The sequence below is a fragment of the Petromyzon marinus genome, chromosome 6 (genome assembly GCF_048934315.1).
Source record: "Petromyzon marinus isolate PM22_M1 ecotype Great Lakes invasive population chromosome 6, UKy_Petmar_22M1.pri1.0, whole genome shotgun sequence".
NCBI classification, from domain to species: Eukaryota; Metazoa; Chordata; class Hyperoartia; order Petromyzontiformes; family Petromyzontidae; genus Petromyzon; species Petromyzon marinus.
Genome location: NC_133672.1, coordinates 3,253,097 through 3,267,039, shown reverse-complemented (window position 1 = coordinate 3,267,039; position 13,943 = coordinate 3,253,097). Strand labels below are relative to the sequence as shown.

At 52.3% G+C, this 13,943-nt stretch overlaps 1 protein-coding gene across 1 annotated transcript; it reads right to left on the bottom strand.

Moving 5' to 3' along the window:
- Positions 1-3,560: 3,560 nt before the first annotated feature.
- Positions 3,561-7,985, bottom strand: LOC116939652 (forkhead box protein A2). Its single transcript, XM_032948335.2, has 2 exons — positions 7,231-7,985; positions 3,561-5,919 (listed from the first exon to the last, which is right to left on the bottom strand). Exons 1-2 carry the CDS (start codon positions 7,318-7,320, stop codon positions 4,660-4,662), a joined length of 1,350 nt encoding a protein of 449 aa, XP_032804226.1. The 5' UTR covers positions 7,321-7,985; the 3' UTR covers positions 3,561-4,659.
- Positions 7,986-13,943: the final 5,958 nt, after the last annotated feature.

Below are 13,943 nucleotides of genomic sequence, written 5' to 3'. Positions count from 1 at the left end.
TTCATACGTTCTCGCTGACACTTGGCCCAACACTCTGTGAAGGCTATACGGGGGATATTTGTCTTTGTATGTACTATGCGCCTTGGTGGATTCGTACATCGCAAATACAGCACTCGTGCACGGCGCATCTCGCCGCTATTCCGGTCTCACGCATGACGGTGGCGGCACTACGCATGACTGGTGAATTACATATTTCCAAGATATTCATATTTTCAACAAGAAGCATCTGAAACCCATTATCAATGTAATAAGTTGTACGCCAGCTGGAACATCCATGCGTACGCACATCGCTTTACCCGCCTCGGGTACAATATCTGTGCGCACGCAGGACACACCAACACACGTGCATTCTACACAGACACTGTGCAGTCTACACAGACACTGTGCAGTCTACACATACACGTGCAGTCTACACAGACGCGTGCAGTCTACACAGACATTGTGCAGTCTGCACAGACGCTGTGCAGTCTACACAGACACGTGCATTCTACACAGACACTGTGCAGTCTACACAGACACTGTGCAGTCTACACAGACACGTGCAGTCTACACAGACACTGTGCATTCTACACAGACACTGTGCGGTCTACACAAACACTGTGCAGTCTACACAGACACTGTGCATTCTACACAGACACTGTGCAGTCTACACAGACACGTGCAGTCTACACAGACGCCGTGCATTCTACAGACACTGTGCAGTCTACACAAACACTGTGCAGTCTACACAGACACGTGCAGTCTACACAGACACGTGCAGTCTGCACAGACACTGTGCAGTCTACACAGACACTGTGCAGTCTACACAGACACGTGCAGTCTACACAGACACTGTGCAGTCTGCACAGACACTGTGCAGTCTACACAGACACTGTGCAGTCTACACAGACACGTGCAGTTTACACAGACACGTGCAGTCTACACAGACACTGTGCAGTATGCACGGACACTGTGCAGTCTACACAGACACGTGCAGTCTACACAGACACGTGCAGTCTACACAGACACTGTGCAGTCTGCACGGACACTGTGCAGTCTACACAGACACGTGCAGTCTACACAGACACGTGCAGTCTACACACACAGTGTGTGTGTAGACTGCACAGACACAGTGCAGTCTACCCACACACTGTGCAGTCTACACAGACACGTGCAGTCTACACAGACACGTGCAGTCTACACAGACACGTGCAGTCTACACAGATACTGTGCAGTCTACACAGACACTGTGCAGTCTATACAGACACGTGCAGTCTATAGACACGTGCAGTCTACACAGACACGTGCAGTCATCTTCGCTAACGTTGTTGCCATATCCGTCATATATCAACATTGAAGGAAGCCTCACTCTTGCTGATGAGATACCAAGGTGTCGGAACCGGTGCGGAGTTTTTGCTCGCCGTGAAATCAACGCCGCTGATCGCATGCACCCCACCACCACCCCCACCAACCAGCGAAGGCCGCGTGTGAGCTGCTGCTGCTGCCGCTGATGTGCTGCGTCAAGTTCCACGGTTGCGTAGTTTTATTGTGTTTCACGCGGAGAGACGGATACGTGAAGGCGACATTCACGGTCCGCTCACGTTACTTCGTTACGTACCGAATTAGGCCACCGATAAGAATAATGAACAGCCCGTTGCAAATCTACTTGTAAATTTCGTTTTACATGTAAACAAAATTAGCTCACTTTTAACCGCTGCGTTCTAACGAGTGTTAATTTGCGAACGTTAATTCACGCCAAGCGAGTCGAACCGTTCAACGTCAATCGCCGTACAGTTCCCGGCTTCGACGGCGAAGATCGCAGCTGCAGAAGGAGTGTCCCCGTATGTGCATGTCATAGTGTGGCGAACTTCTGGCGCACCCTACGTAGTCCACCGGGCTCATCGAAGTTTGCGGGGGCAGGACAACAAACGAATCACAACAATTCTCAAGAAATTCGCTTTCGACGTAAGAGTGCATTGCTCCAGTGGCTTCCCAATATCGGAGGGAAGAGCGTTCCAGACGGCCGCAGAAGCGCATCTGAAAGCGCCACGCGATGCGGTGACCGTCCTTGTTCAACGGTTCGCCAAAAGCCGTTCTGCTTTTGGCGAACCCGTGGACGTCTCACTCTTTAACGTCGTTTCGCAAATACGTCGTCACTTTGTTGACGCCACTGCCTGAACCTCGCACTTACGTCGCTGACCGCATCGTCCGTCCTTTCTTGTATGCGTCGCCTCAACCTTCGCCTCGTCCACCTACTCTGTACATTGCTGTAAATTGATTTACGTCGTTTCGATATTCGTCGTCGCAGCTTTCAGCAACGCATAGCCGACGTATCAATACAACAAACAGCCAGCGTTCAATTCCCGGCCATGGCTTGACACGAGTTGCGAGTGATATGACAAACGATCCCTGTGTCACCATTCACCAAACGGCACTGTGACCAGCGTGGTGAAGCATGGCCAACCAACACAGCTGGAGGGGGAGGACACCTTCATCCAGCAGTTGATTAACAATGGGCTGTTCATTATTATGAATATTCGGCATATGTGCCATGCACACGTTCGTGTAGCTTTTTATGTTAGAATGCGTACGATACTAAAAATAACATATAACAACGTAAAATATATATAAAATAAGTGACCACTTTACATTATTATATTTCAATGTACGAAAGTTTTCTCCAACACAAATTCACTTATCCTGTCTTCATTACCTGTACTTCAGAATCTGAATATTCATCAACACCGGAGGAATCCAATGAGCTATAAAGCTCTTTTTCACATATGCTCAGTAGGAACGGGTCAGAATGTTTCAACAACAAACAATACAAAAACAACGATAACAGTCCAAAGTACAGGAAGCTTCAGGTGGTGATCCACACGCATTGCCAAGATTTAGCATCAAGTAAGAATGCAATGATGGGCACCACTCTTCCTGTCGCTGCAGATAAATATACCAACGTCAAGTGATGATGCCTTGCGGCAGCTTGGTCCATGCTATTATCTTCTCACGTGCGGCGTTTCGATCACGTGAACCCGACGTAAATAGTGAAGAGACGCACGTGTAATATCAATCTAAACAAACACAAATACCCCCCCCCCCTCCACCTTTCGTTACCCGTATGTGCAAGTGATTCCATTGTCTTGGAAAACAATGGGATAGCATGTTGTCTGCGATTTGCGTGGCGTATATGTCTGGACTTTCAAACTGCGTGGGCGCGGCATCGTTTTATTCACCATTTTTGCCCGACATCCTCAACCCACTGCCGACGAAACCCACATTTCTTCACCACGCTGGTCGGCGAGGATTGATGGAACGGCAGGGTGCCGTGCAGGCACCGGTGCTGACATCACTTGCCGCTCACCGATATCAGCAGTCGGCTTGGGCTCAAACTCGGGTTTGGCTTGGGTGCCTATAGCGCAGCTCGCCAACAAACTGGGCCACCATAAAACCGTCGGACTATCTTTTTAAAGCAATGCGCCGGGCGGGTGATGGTGGTGATGGTGGTGGAGCGACGACACACGTGTACACACGCATCGCGAACGTGTCAGTCTGCGCGCATGTACAGAGACACGGTAACATTGTGTTCATATCAACAGCATGTTTCATTTATTTGCATATAAGATTAAACCAATAGGAACGCCACTTGTCTTCGCTGCGCGCTAATCAACACATTTATATATATACACACACATCGCAACGATTTTCAACGAAATTAAATAATGTGTTCATCCAGTGCTGGACTTAGACCATCTTATAAATAACGCACGCACACGGAAAAAAAAGCAACAGAACAAAATAAAGAAATAAAAACACACGCGCGTGTGTGTGTGTGTGCGCGTGGTGTGTGTAAGAGTTTCACTATCCGAGGCTCGCGTGAACTGAACGCGACGGGAGATATCGCCGTTTAGACGCAGAGTCGTGTACAATGGTAACAACGCGGGCACGCGCATTGTTGTTACCCGCTCGATAAATTAGCGGCTCTCCTTGAGATTATTGCCTGTTCGCAAAGTTAAAGTAACAAAGGTGGCGTTCATCCGTCGAACCCCATCGCACGATGTTGGCAGTCCGGAGCGCGTCGTTTGACGTCATTGTTGTTGCTTGTTTGTACATTATAAGATTGTGTGTAGAGAGAAAGAGAGAGAAGACAAAAACCCCATCACTACATGCCTATTATACACGGTCAAAGAGAACACACGTTCGCGTTTCCACGCACGCGCGCGCGCACGCACGCGCTGCACGCGCGCAATGTCGTTTCAAGTCGTTCACAGCGTGCGAAACGTGGAAACCCGGAGGGACACACGCGCGTCGCCGTGCGTCTCCACGCGTGCGTGTGAATGTACAAGATGCAGTATAGACATGCCGCAGGAATAGACAGGGGGGGGGGGGGGCGTGGATGGACCAAATATTTATTTTTGAGCTAAAATGCAAATACTTTTCGCATGTATACCAGAATATGTATATATATGTATTGTGTCAAAGTTGGATTTTCTCATAAGATTGCGTATTTCCATCATGCACGCTTGGGAGAGGTGACTGCTACATTTTTATTTTACCACTCTCCATCTCTCGCTCCCTCTTGTTTTCTTTAATTGCGTAAAACGGGAGATCGTTCATTTGGGGGGTGGGGAGCAGTGGGGAGGGGAGCAGGTGAGGGTGGGTGGAAGGGAGGGGGGGCCTTTACGAGGAATTCATGATGGGTCTGGAATACACACCTTGGTAGTACGCCGTCTCATTGGACATCGAGGACGGCTCGAGCGCCGATTTCACGGACATGGAGCCCAGCGAGAGGCTATTGCCCATGCTGCCGCCGTAGCCGTGCGGGTACTGCTGCATGGCCTGCTCATAGGCTTTGAGGTCCATTTTGTGGTGGTGGCTCTGCTGCTCGGACGACATGAGATTGGTGATGGAGAACGGGTGGTTGAAGGAGTAACGCGGGTCCGCCTTCAAGTGGGCCGCCGTCTCGGCTGACGTTACGTGCACGAGATGCGCCGCGTGCGACAGCATCGACTGCGCTTGGGACGCGGGCGACGGGGAACCATCGGCCCCCGGGTGTCCTCCTATCACGTGCTGATGCTGCTGCTGATGCTGTTGCTGTTGCTGCTGCTGGTGTTTCATGTCCGCTATGCCGGATTTCATCTGCTCCATGCTGGGCGGGCTGTCGCTGTCGTGAACGCCGATCGAGTCGTCCACGTGCGCGCCGTCGACGCTCGAGTGTCTCGAGTTCGTGGCGTCCTGCGCCGACTTGGGACCCATCTTCCTGTCGCACTTGAAGCGCTTCTGCCGGCGCAGGTAGCAGCCGTTCTCGAACATGTTGCCCGAGTCCGGGTGGAGCGCCCAGAAGGAGCCCTTGCCCGGCTTGTCGGGCGAGCGCGGCACCTTGACGAAGCAGTCGTTGAAGGAGAGCGAGTGCCGGATGGAGTTCTGCCAGCGCTGCTGGTTCTGCCGGTAGAAGGGGAAGAGGTCCATGATCCACTGGTAGATCTCGTTGAGCGTCATCATCTTGTTGGGCGCCTGCTGGATGGCCATGGTGATGAGAGAGATGTACGAGTACGGCGGCTTGGCGTGCGTGTAGCTGCGCCGGTAGCTCTTGGGGTCCCGCGCACGGTTCAGGTTGCCCTGCGCGTACGACATCTGGCTCATGGTGGCCGGGCTCATGGCGCCGTACGCCGCCGAGTAGCTGTTGATGGAGCCGCCCTGGGCCCCCATGGGGCTCATGCTGGCCCCCATGGCTGGGATTCCCCCGGCCGAGCCCATGGCGCCGCCCGGCCCGGCCATGCTGGACAGGGAGCCGGCGCCCATCGCCGTGTTCACGTAGCCCATATTGGGCGAGCCCGCGCTCAGGTTTGCCGAGGAGCTGAGCGAGCTCACGCCGCTCATGTAGCCGTTCATGCCGCCCATGCCCATCCCGTTGTTCATGCTGCTCACCGTGGGGTACACCTTGGAACAGGAAAACATAGCGGCAGCGGAGGCACAGGGATTATTCACGTGCTTTGCGTGCGCGCGCGTTGTGCCGTGCGTACGGCCAACTATTTATTCGGGGCACAGTGAATCGAGAGCGAGAGCGCGACTAACGAAGTGCCCCCCCCCCCACCCCCTGTCAGTGGCTACGAGGCAGCGGTTGAAAGAACGAGAGGAGTCAGGGGTGGCTGTGCGGCGTCGAAACGAGCGGTGATGTCGCTTCGCTTGCTCGCTGCTGCTGCTGTTGCTGCTGCCCGGGCGAGCGGGCAGGCGGGCAGGCGGCCTGGAGCGGCGAGTGGAGACCGTGAGAATGAGGGTGCCTGCAGAGTGTCGTCATTAGGGGAGTGTGGGCGGGGGCCCCCCACCAACAACACCACCTAGCGCCCCCCCCCCCACATCAACTCACCACCGCCATCCTCCCCGTCCCCCCCTCCCCAACCATCGTGGTACTTTTAACGTGGGCAAAATGTATCCCAGAGAAACTAAGAGCGTACTGAGCAACGTGTGGCTCGGTGTGCGAGTGTGGGACTGCAGTGGCACAAAGGCACCCCGTGGTTCTGTGCAGTTCAACACGTTAAATAAATTAGCTCACACACACGCGCGCACAGGTGCATACATACATATACCTACACGCGTGTGTGTGTGTACATATATAACCCGGCCTTTGTGTACACTGAGCAGCGGATACCATTCATTTACAAAGGGCCACGAAGTTTACTTCAGCAAATCGCCAAATATCAAAAGAATTTCGTTTGAAGCCAATACCACCGCTGGCTGCACGTGTTTAAATGCGCCACGGTTAGATAATCAATCTGTTAAGGCGTGAATGCGAATGAATGAGCCATGCGCATCGCCGCTCTCCCGAAAGACAGCACGCAGCTCCAACGAACGAGCGCCGCGCTACGTCTCTTACCTCGTTGTCACCGAGGAATGAATCGCCCTCCCGTAACAACAGAAAAAAAGGCCCACAGCGAGACGCAATTTTCGCCAGTTGGCCAATTCGTCACCGCTCCGCGTACCTCGTTTAGACAATCGCGGACCGTGTCAGCTATCGTCTCCGCGGGTTACCTTCGCGGCAACAAGAAATTCCCCCCCAACCCCTCCACCGTCGAGAGGAGAACAAACGCCAAGTCACCGACCAAGTGTGGGATCGCAATTTTCCAATCACATCGTCAAATCGCGCTTTCCAATTGTCGCCAGCCGAGCGACAGTGCAACGCAACACGTTTTCACGCGAGCACGCACGCACGCACGCAAGGGCGGACGCTCGCTCATTCACTCGCTCACTCACCTCCGACGTGTCCATGTAGTAGCTGTTCCAGTCTGTCACCTCGTGTCCTTCCATTTTCACTGATCCTAGAAGACTCGGGGCTAGGTGCATGGCCGGGGGCTTAGATAATGGTGTGAAACAATATCCTCGCTTTTTTTGGACGGGGGGGGGGGGGAGGTTCGTTGTTCTTTGCGCTGCTGCTGCTGCTGCTCTTCTTTCTTCCGTAATAAAGAACGAATAAATAACAGATCACTGCCCAACCACCCCCCCACCCCCCTTTGGCTCGCCTGCTCGCGTCGCCTCCCCCGCTCACGTGGCGAGAGAGAGGCACACGACTCTCGTCTGCACCTGAGGAGCGCCGTGCGAACTGAGCTGCTGCTGCTGCTGCTGCGCGTGTGCGTGCCGCTCGCTGTCTGCTCGCTGCCTGTTGGCTGCCACCGCTGCCGCTGCTGCCTGTCGCGGATACCCTCGCACGTCGAATGCCGCTCGCGGAGGCGCGCGCGCGCGCGTGGTGGTGGTGGTGGTGGGATGGAGTGGCGCGCATGGGCGTGTGGGGCAGCGTTTAAAACGACGCCCGCTCCCTTTCCCTGGATGCGCCCTTACCCCCTCGTCGCGCGCGCCTCTCTCTCGCCGATTTGAATAATCAGCTCACACCTATAGGGCGAAGCCGCCGCCGCTGCTGCTGCGTCTAATGTTGCTGCAACTGCTGCTGCTGCTGTCTTACACGGGGTGTACCACACTCATTGTGTAGCTGCTCTAAACCAGGCCCGACGCTCGAACACAATGAGCGCTTTTGCAATATTACGCTAGATCCTAATCTCGTAATTACTACTTATACACATCCACTCGATTGTTAGACTGTCGCTCGCCACTGCCCCAGGCTACTTGGTACTTTGTGAGCGTGTGCGTGCGTGTTTAACACGTGTGCGCGCGCGCGTGTGTGTGTGTAATTGAAGGTGCCTCGCTATCAGCACTTGTTTCAACAACCTGAAAGGGTTATACGGGGGATCTTTGTCTTTGTGTAACTAAATTTGTTTAGTAGCGCTGACGGCTGTCCCGTGCGTCTGTTCGCGAGTGTGCGCAGTTTAATTGAATTTGTGGATAATCTATAGTGAATCTAAAGTTATAGATTACCCACAAAAAAACGTAGCAAGAGAGATGGGTGTGCTCTTTGTTAGTTGACCATCCGTTAGCAACTCGAGTAATTCACGACACACTCGCTTTGTTATAATCCGACGCGCTATGGAATTAAGTCTGAGACCTATGTAATACAAACATCCACTGCGTGAGCATGATCAGCACACTTCAGCCATCCATCCGTTTCAATCCCTCTCGGGTATATTGAATTCTTAATGATACATATAATCGATCCACTGCTGGATGGAGATTTTCATCACAACCCCCCCTCCCCAACGCCGGATTTGTTTGGCCATACTTCACCATGCTGCTCGGTTGGTGCAATGAGGGCCACACGGTTGGTGAAGTCTTAACTCGCCACTGATGCTAGCCGGGAATTTAACGAAGCGCAGTGCGAGAACCGTTGCCCCAATCGCTGTGTATTCACATTGTGTAAGCTATAGATTTTACGACGCCGACAAAGACAACCCCCGTGTAGCCTTAACAGACTGTTGGGGCAAGTGCTGTAAGCGAGTGGCACCCTATGAAGGCCAGACCTGCACACGAGGGGAGTGGGTGACCGGCACCACGCCCGGACCGCCTTTGTCTCCCTAGTGGCGATTGTTAACACAACGCACCGGGTACTCGTTTGAGGCTGAGTCGACCATTTTTAGACAGACAACACGCACCAGTAATTTGTCAATCAAAGGCCCAGCGAAACACACCGTGAGATTCGTTGCTGTGGTCTCCGTTGATGACCACACGACATTGTACAGCAGAAATGCACATCCCCATTTTAAATCGACTGCTGGATGAAGGCATCGCCATACTATCGCTCGACATTATTTGGGGGGATTCGCATAAATACATTAAATAAATATATCAAGTTTGACCCCGATTTATATCTCCCCCTTTATCGTCGTTTTACAAATGCGTCGTCACTTTATTGAACACCGCCACCCGATTTGCGTCGCCTCAACCCCACACTTACGTCGCTGACAGCAAGCATCGTCGTCCGTCCTGTCTCGTTATGCGTCGCCTCTCAGCCTTCACCACCTACTACTACCCTGTAAATCGCTTTGATTCGCGTCGTTTCTAAATTCGTCGTAGCACATTTCAGGAACGCATCCCCGACCTAACCCGGTGTATGAATGGATTGCTTTTTTTGTCGAATGACGGTTACGTGAGACGTAGGTAGATGATCTTCATGGAACTCGCCTCAATCTAGCGGGGCCCGTGACGAAGCGCGTCTTAAGACTCCACGACCCTTTCCTAGAATACAAACAAATAGCTCGGCACATTCGTCATTAACACTGCCTGGCAAAAAAAAGGAAATCATTTTCGACGTGGCGGGAAATAATAGACGGGTCTGCTGTGTTTACACACCGTTACGTTGGAGGCGTATAACGAGCAAATGGACAGACGTGGCGAGATAACTCTGCAACGCTGCCGGTGCTGCTGAAGCGATAATAATTTGGCCACGTGTGCTCATCACGTGACCACATTTCTTAATTGGCTGTGTCGGGTGGAGGAAGGTTTACGACATACACATTTTAATTTACGCGATCTGACCCCCCCCCTCACCCCCCCCCCCCCTTAAAAAAACCCCAACTATGAATCATAACGTTCGTCGCCAAACTTCCTGCTATGTATTAGATACGGGTGATCAGTATAAACTGATATCGATATGCGTTTTCAATCTATGCACACAAAGACACCTCCAAGAACATCGGCCGCTTAACGTCGAGAGCACGTCCACAAAGGAGATGGAGCGAGATGAAAGGAATGGGCTCGTGTGCGGGTACTCAGGCGCAATGTCATCACGTCTCCAAGATAGCGAGAAATGATGAAGGATTTGGGATGCCTTCATCTAGCAGCAGATGGACCATTGCTGATGCTGATGATAGGCTAATGATACAATTTAATTACAATGTTTGTTCTACGGGCAAAGGCGCAGCCCTGCGATTGCTCGCTCACGCCACTGCTGGTGGAAGGGGCTTCCACTCGAAGGGGCTCTGGAGAGCCCTATAAGAGGACATTTGGCCTACCACTCCGAGTTTGGCTCGACGTCTTGGAAGAGGTGGTGGGAGTACCAACACTTTACCCCACCACACACGACTCCCCAACTACTATCGTGTCCCCCTACACCCCCCCGCTCCCCCCCCCCCCCTTTAAAATTAACATTTCAGCCAGCAAAGTTCACGCTTTTATAAGCCACGCATCCCTTTGTGCGATGGCGAAATGGGAAAATAGTTCGCATTGAGATTCGGGCGCCTCTGGTAACAATCCCAGGTCCCTCCGTCTCGCGCTGACGAGCCGCCTTTGAACCCTTCAACACGCCGTGGATTTTTTTGTTGTTGATTTTTGTTGTTGTTGTTGTTGCGAGGTTTGCCGTCCGTGGGCTGCCGCGGCAGCCTGAGCCAGTCAACCACTGTATTGCAAAGGCACCGCCAACGCCGCACCTCCGGCGAGCACGGGTGGCTACGCACGGTGCGAAAGAAGTTCAACGTGTATACATTCGTATGCGCGCAGAGTTATTGTTCAGATGTATTTGTTTCATTGTTGTTGTGCCAGTTGCACTGAGATCTTGCAACGAACATCGTCGTGATCGTCTTCATCATCAGCAGTAGCGGACATGATCAATCCACTGCTGGATGAAGGCCTCCCCCAAACCGACGCCATCTCTCACGATCCTGCGATACAACAATCCCTCCAGCTACCTGCACACGTGAACTGATTCCATCACTCCATCTCCTCGGTGCATGCCCTCTTTCGCCAATGTGTTGAGTCACGCGTCTGAACTTTTTGTTCAGGCGTATCCTGCATTGGAATATTTGGCCACGTCCAATAGGTTTCAACCCATTGCCGATTCATTCTTACACCGCCGAAGGCATGGCCACAGCCATGTCGGCCGTGTAAGTGTATTTAACCATGCTTCACCGTGCAGATCTGTGTGGGTTAGTGAAGCAATTCTGATATACCACTCCCAGCTGATGTTAAGCGTGGTCGCCTCGCTTCGTGGCACATTGCGCTAACCATTGCGCCACCGCTGCCCCCAATTCAGCCGCACGATGATGGCGCACGCCGCTGATCCAGCACTGTGGAGACAGCGAGGGGTTGGTGGATCACAGAAATGCTGTGAATCTCCTGTCACGTGGGGGTCTTGGAGCCGTAGCCTGGCTCGCCACGAGAAGGCGGTACAGAAATTGTGGACCCCCCCCACCGCCTGTCCCATCTGTAGTAGATAGAGGAGGAGTCGGCAATCTGCGGCGCTTTAAGGCCCGCTTCGCGACCTTCTAAACGTGCATTGGCGGCTCTTGAAATATTGAGGGGTTTTTTACCGAATTGGGAAAAAATGGCTCATTTTGTTATTTTGATTGCCAACCCCCGAGATAGAGTGTTTCCCCCTCGCACGTGTGAGTGTTCTTCGGGCGCGCTCCGGTTCCCTCCCACTTTAACATATAGGGGACCGCAGAGCTTAGCAAATTGTTGGCACCAGGCTCATTACGTAGCGGTCTTCCAACTTCCTCTTCTGCACCTCGGAATCGCCCCCTCCTCTCACAGCAAATATCGTGCGGGCGGCGCGTTACGCATTGAAAGTATTATTTATATTAATTATGGTGCATGAGGGAGATATGGAGTGTGTGTGTGTGTACACACGCGCACACGCGCGTGCAATTCAAATGTTTGTTGCAGATGTAAGTTTAATATGCTGTATAGAAAAATAAACATTTAAAAACATTCCAGCACAGAGTTACTTTATAAGGCGGCGAGTGGTAACGATGAAGGCAGCGGTAATGATATTACGTTTTAAATTAATTTGTGTTTATTCCCCACTGTTCAACCGATCTCTCAACATTTGTATTTAAATTTGAACGCAAATAGCACGTGTGCTGCGCCCTTGTAACCAAAATAGTTTGTACGCATCGCTGTTTGTCGTTGATGATTATCTATGCCGAGGGTTATTATACTTGCAAAGGACAAATTATTGCACACGTAAAGCACAGATACACGTGCACTCGTATGCATATATACAAACACACGTGCGCCTACCATTATACGCATATAAACACGCCCTTACACACACAGCTACACACAAAGACAAATACAGTATCCCGTCCCCCAGCAGCCGTAAACAGCAGAGCTGTCGGACCAAGTGCTGCTAGCGAGCACTTATGAAAGAAAGCCAACACGGCACACGAAGCGTGTGGCTAGAACCACGCCAGGCCGCCTTTGTTTCCCCCGGGCTGATGTTTACACATCGCACCGGGCACTCGTTGGAGGCTGACTCGACCTCGGGGAGGCCAAGTAGCGGTTCAGGTAAATCGTCGCTAATTATTGGCCACAAGCGGGGATCGAACCTGGGAGGTCAGCTTCGTTGCCTCGTGTCCTAACCCACTGCACCTTCGCTCCCCACAAAGACACCGTACCCATCAGACGAACGAATCGAACGCGCATTTTAATACGCAGCTATATACATAGCTTTTGTTATAAAATAACGTAACGCATATGAACAACACAAATTTAACAGCCTTCAGATTATACTCATACAAAGACACAAACGCATAATACCCTGTGCATAAACAACACAAATCTCACTGCCCTACGACATTCCGCAGCTTATAGACGCACATGTAAATTCAAAAATAACGAAGACAAACACATACATACGCAACAAAGTAAAGGACAAATATCCCCCGTATAGCATAGCCTCAACAGACTGTAGGGGCAAGTGCTGTTAGCGAGCACCTATGAAGGCCGGAACGGTGGCCAGCACCACGCCCGGCCGCCTTTGTCTCTCTCGCGGCAACGTTTGCACACCGTATCCAGGTACTCGTTTGAGGCTGAGTCGGCCTAGGCGAGGCCCAGGACCGCTTCAGATAATCATCACCGGTGTTGGCCGTGAGCAGGAATCGAACTCGGGTCGCCGGGTTCGTAGCGCAGCGCGGCAACTGCTGCACCACCACTCCCCCCCCCCCCCCAATAACACCGCACACAATGGGGGGGGGTCTCACCTGTTACCCCCCCCCCCCCCGAGTAGTTAACACGCAAACAAATACCGCGTTCGCCTTCGTTTATCCCCAACGAACGTGCACACTCCGCTTATCAAGCCTGGGAAGTTGGCGGTGGTGGTTACTTTGACCGGGGTTCGCAGTGGAGGTGAGAGGCGCAGTTTTATTGTTGACGGTCGAAGTCGCTGGCTGGCTGGCTGGGGTTTGAGACAAATCAACATCATTAATCCGGGACGAGCGGTCGGGGCTATGCGTCTGTCCTCCGCAGTAATCGTCTGCTGATGGGATTAATTTTAATGGATGTTATCTTTGGCTAAGGGGCGCCTTAAGTGGACGGGAGTTTACGCTGAGGCAACAATGCTGGCCACGGCCTGGCTTGGGTATACAACGCGCACGTCCACGACTCCTCTTGGCCTCGTGTACGTCGTGTTTGCTGCGCGCGCGTGTGTGTGATGAGTGTGTGTGTGATGAGTGTGTGATGAGTGTGTGTGTGATGAGTGTGTGTGTGATGAGTGTGTGATGAGTGTGTGTGTGATGAGTGTGTGTGTGATGAGTGTGTGTGTGATGATGTGTGTGTGTGTGATGAGTGTGTGTGATGAGTGTGTG

What these genes read in the sequence shown, in the direction of transcription:
- LOC116939652 (XM_032948335.2), bottom strand. Translation starts at nt 7,320, where the DNA reads ATGCACCTAGCCCCGAGTCTTCTAGGATCAGTGAAAATGGAAGGACAC. An exon ending in ACTACATGGACACGTCGGAG is followed by an intron (nt 5,920 to 7,230) that starts GTGAGTGAGCGA and finishes TCCTGTTCCAAG; the next exon opens with GTGTACCCCACGGTGAGCAG.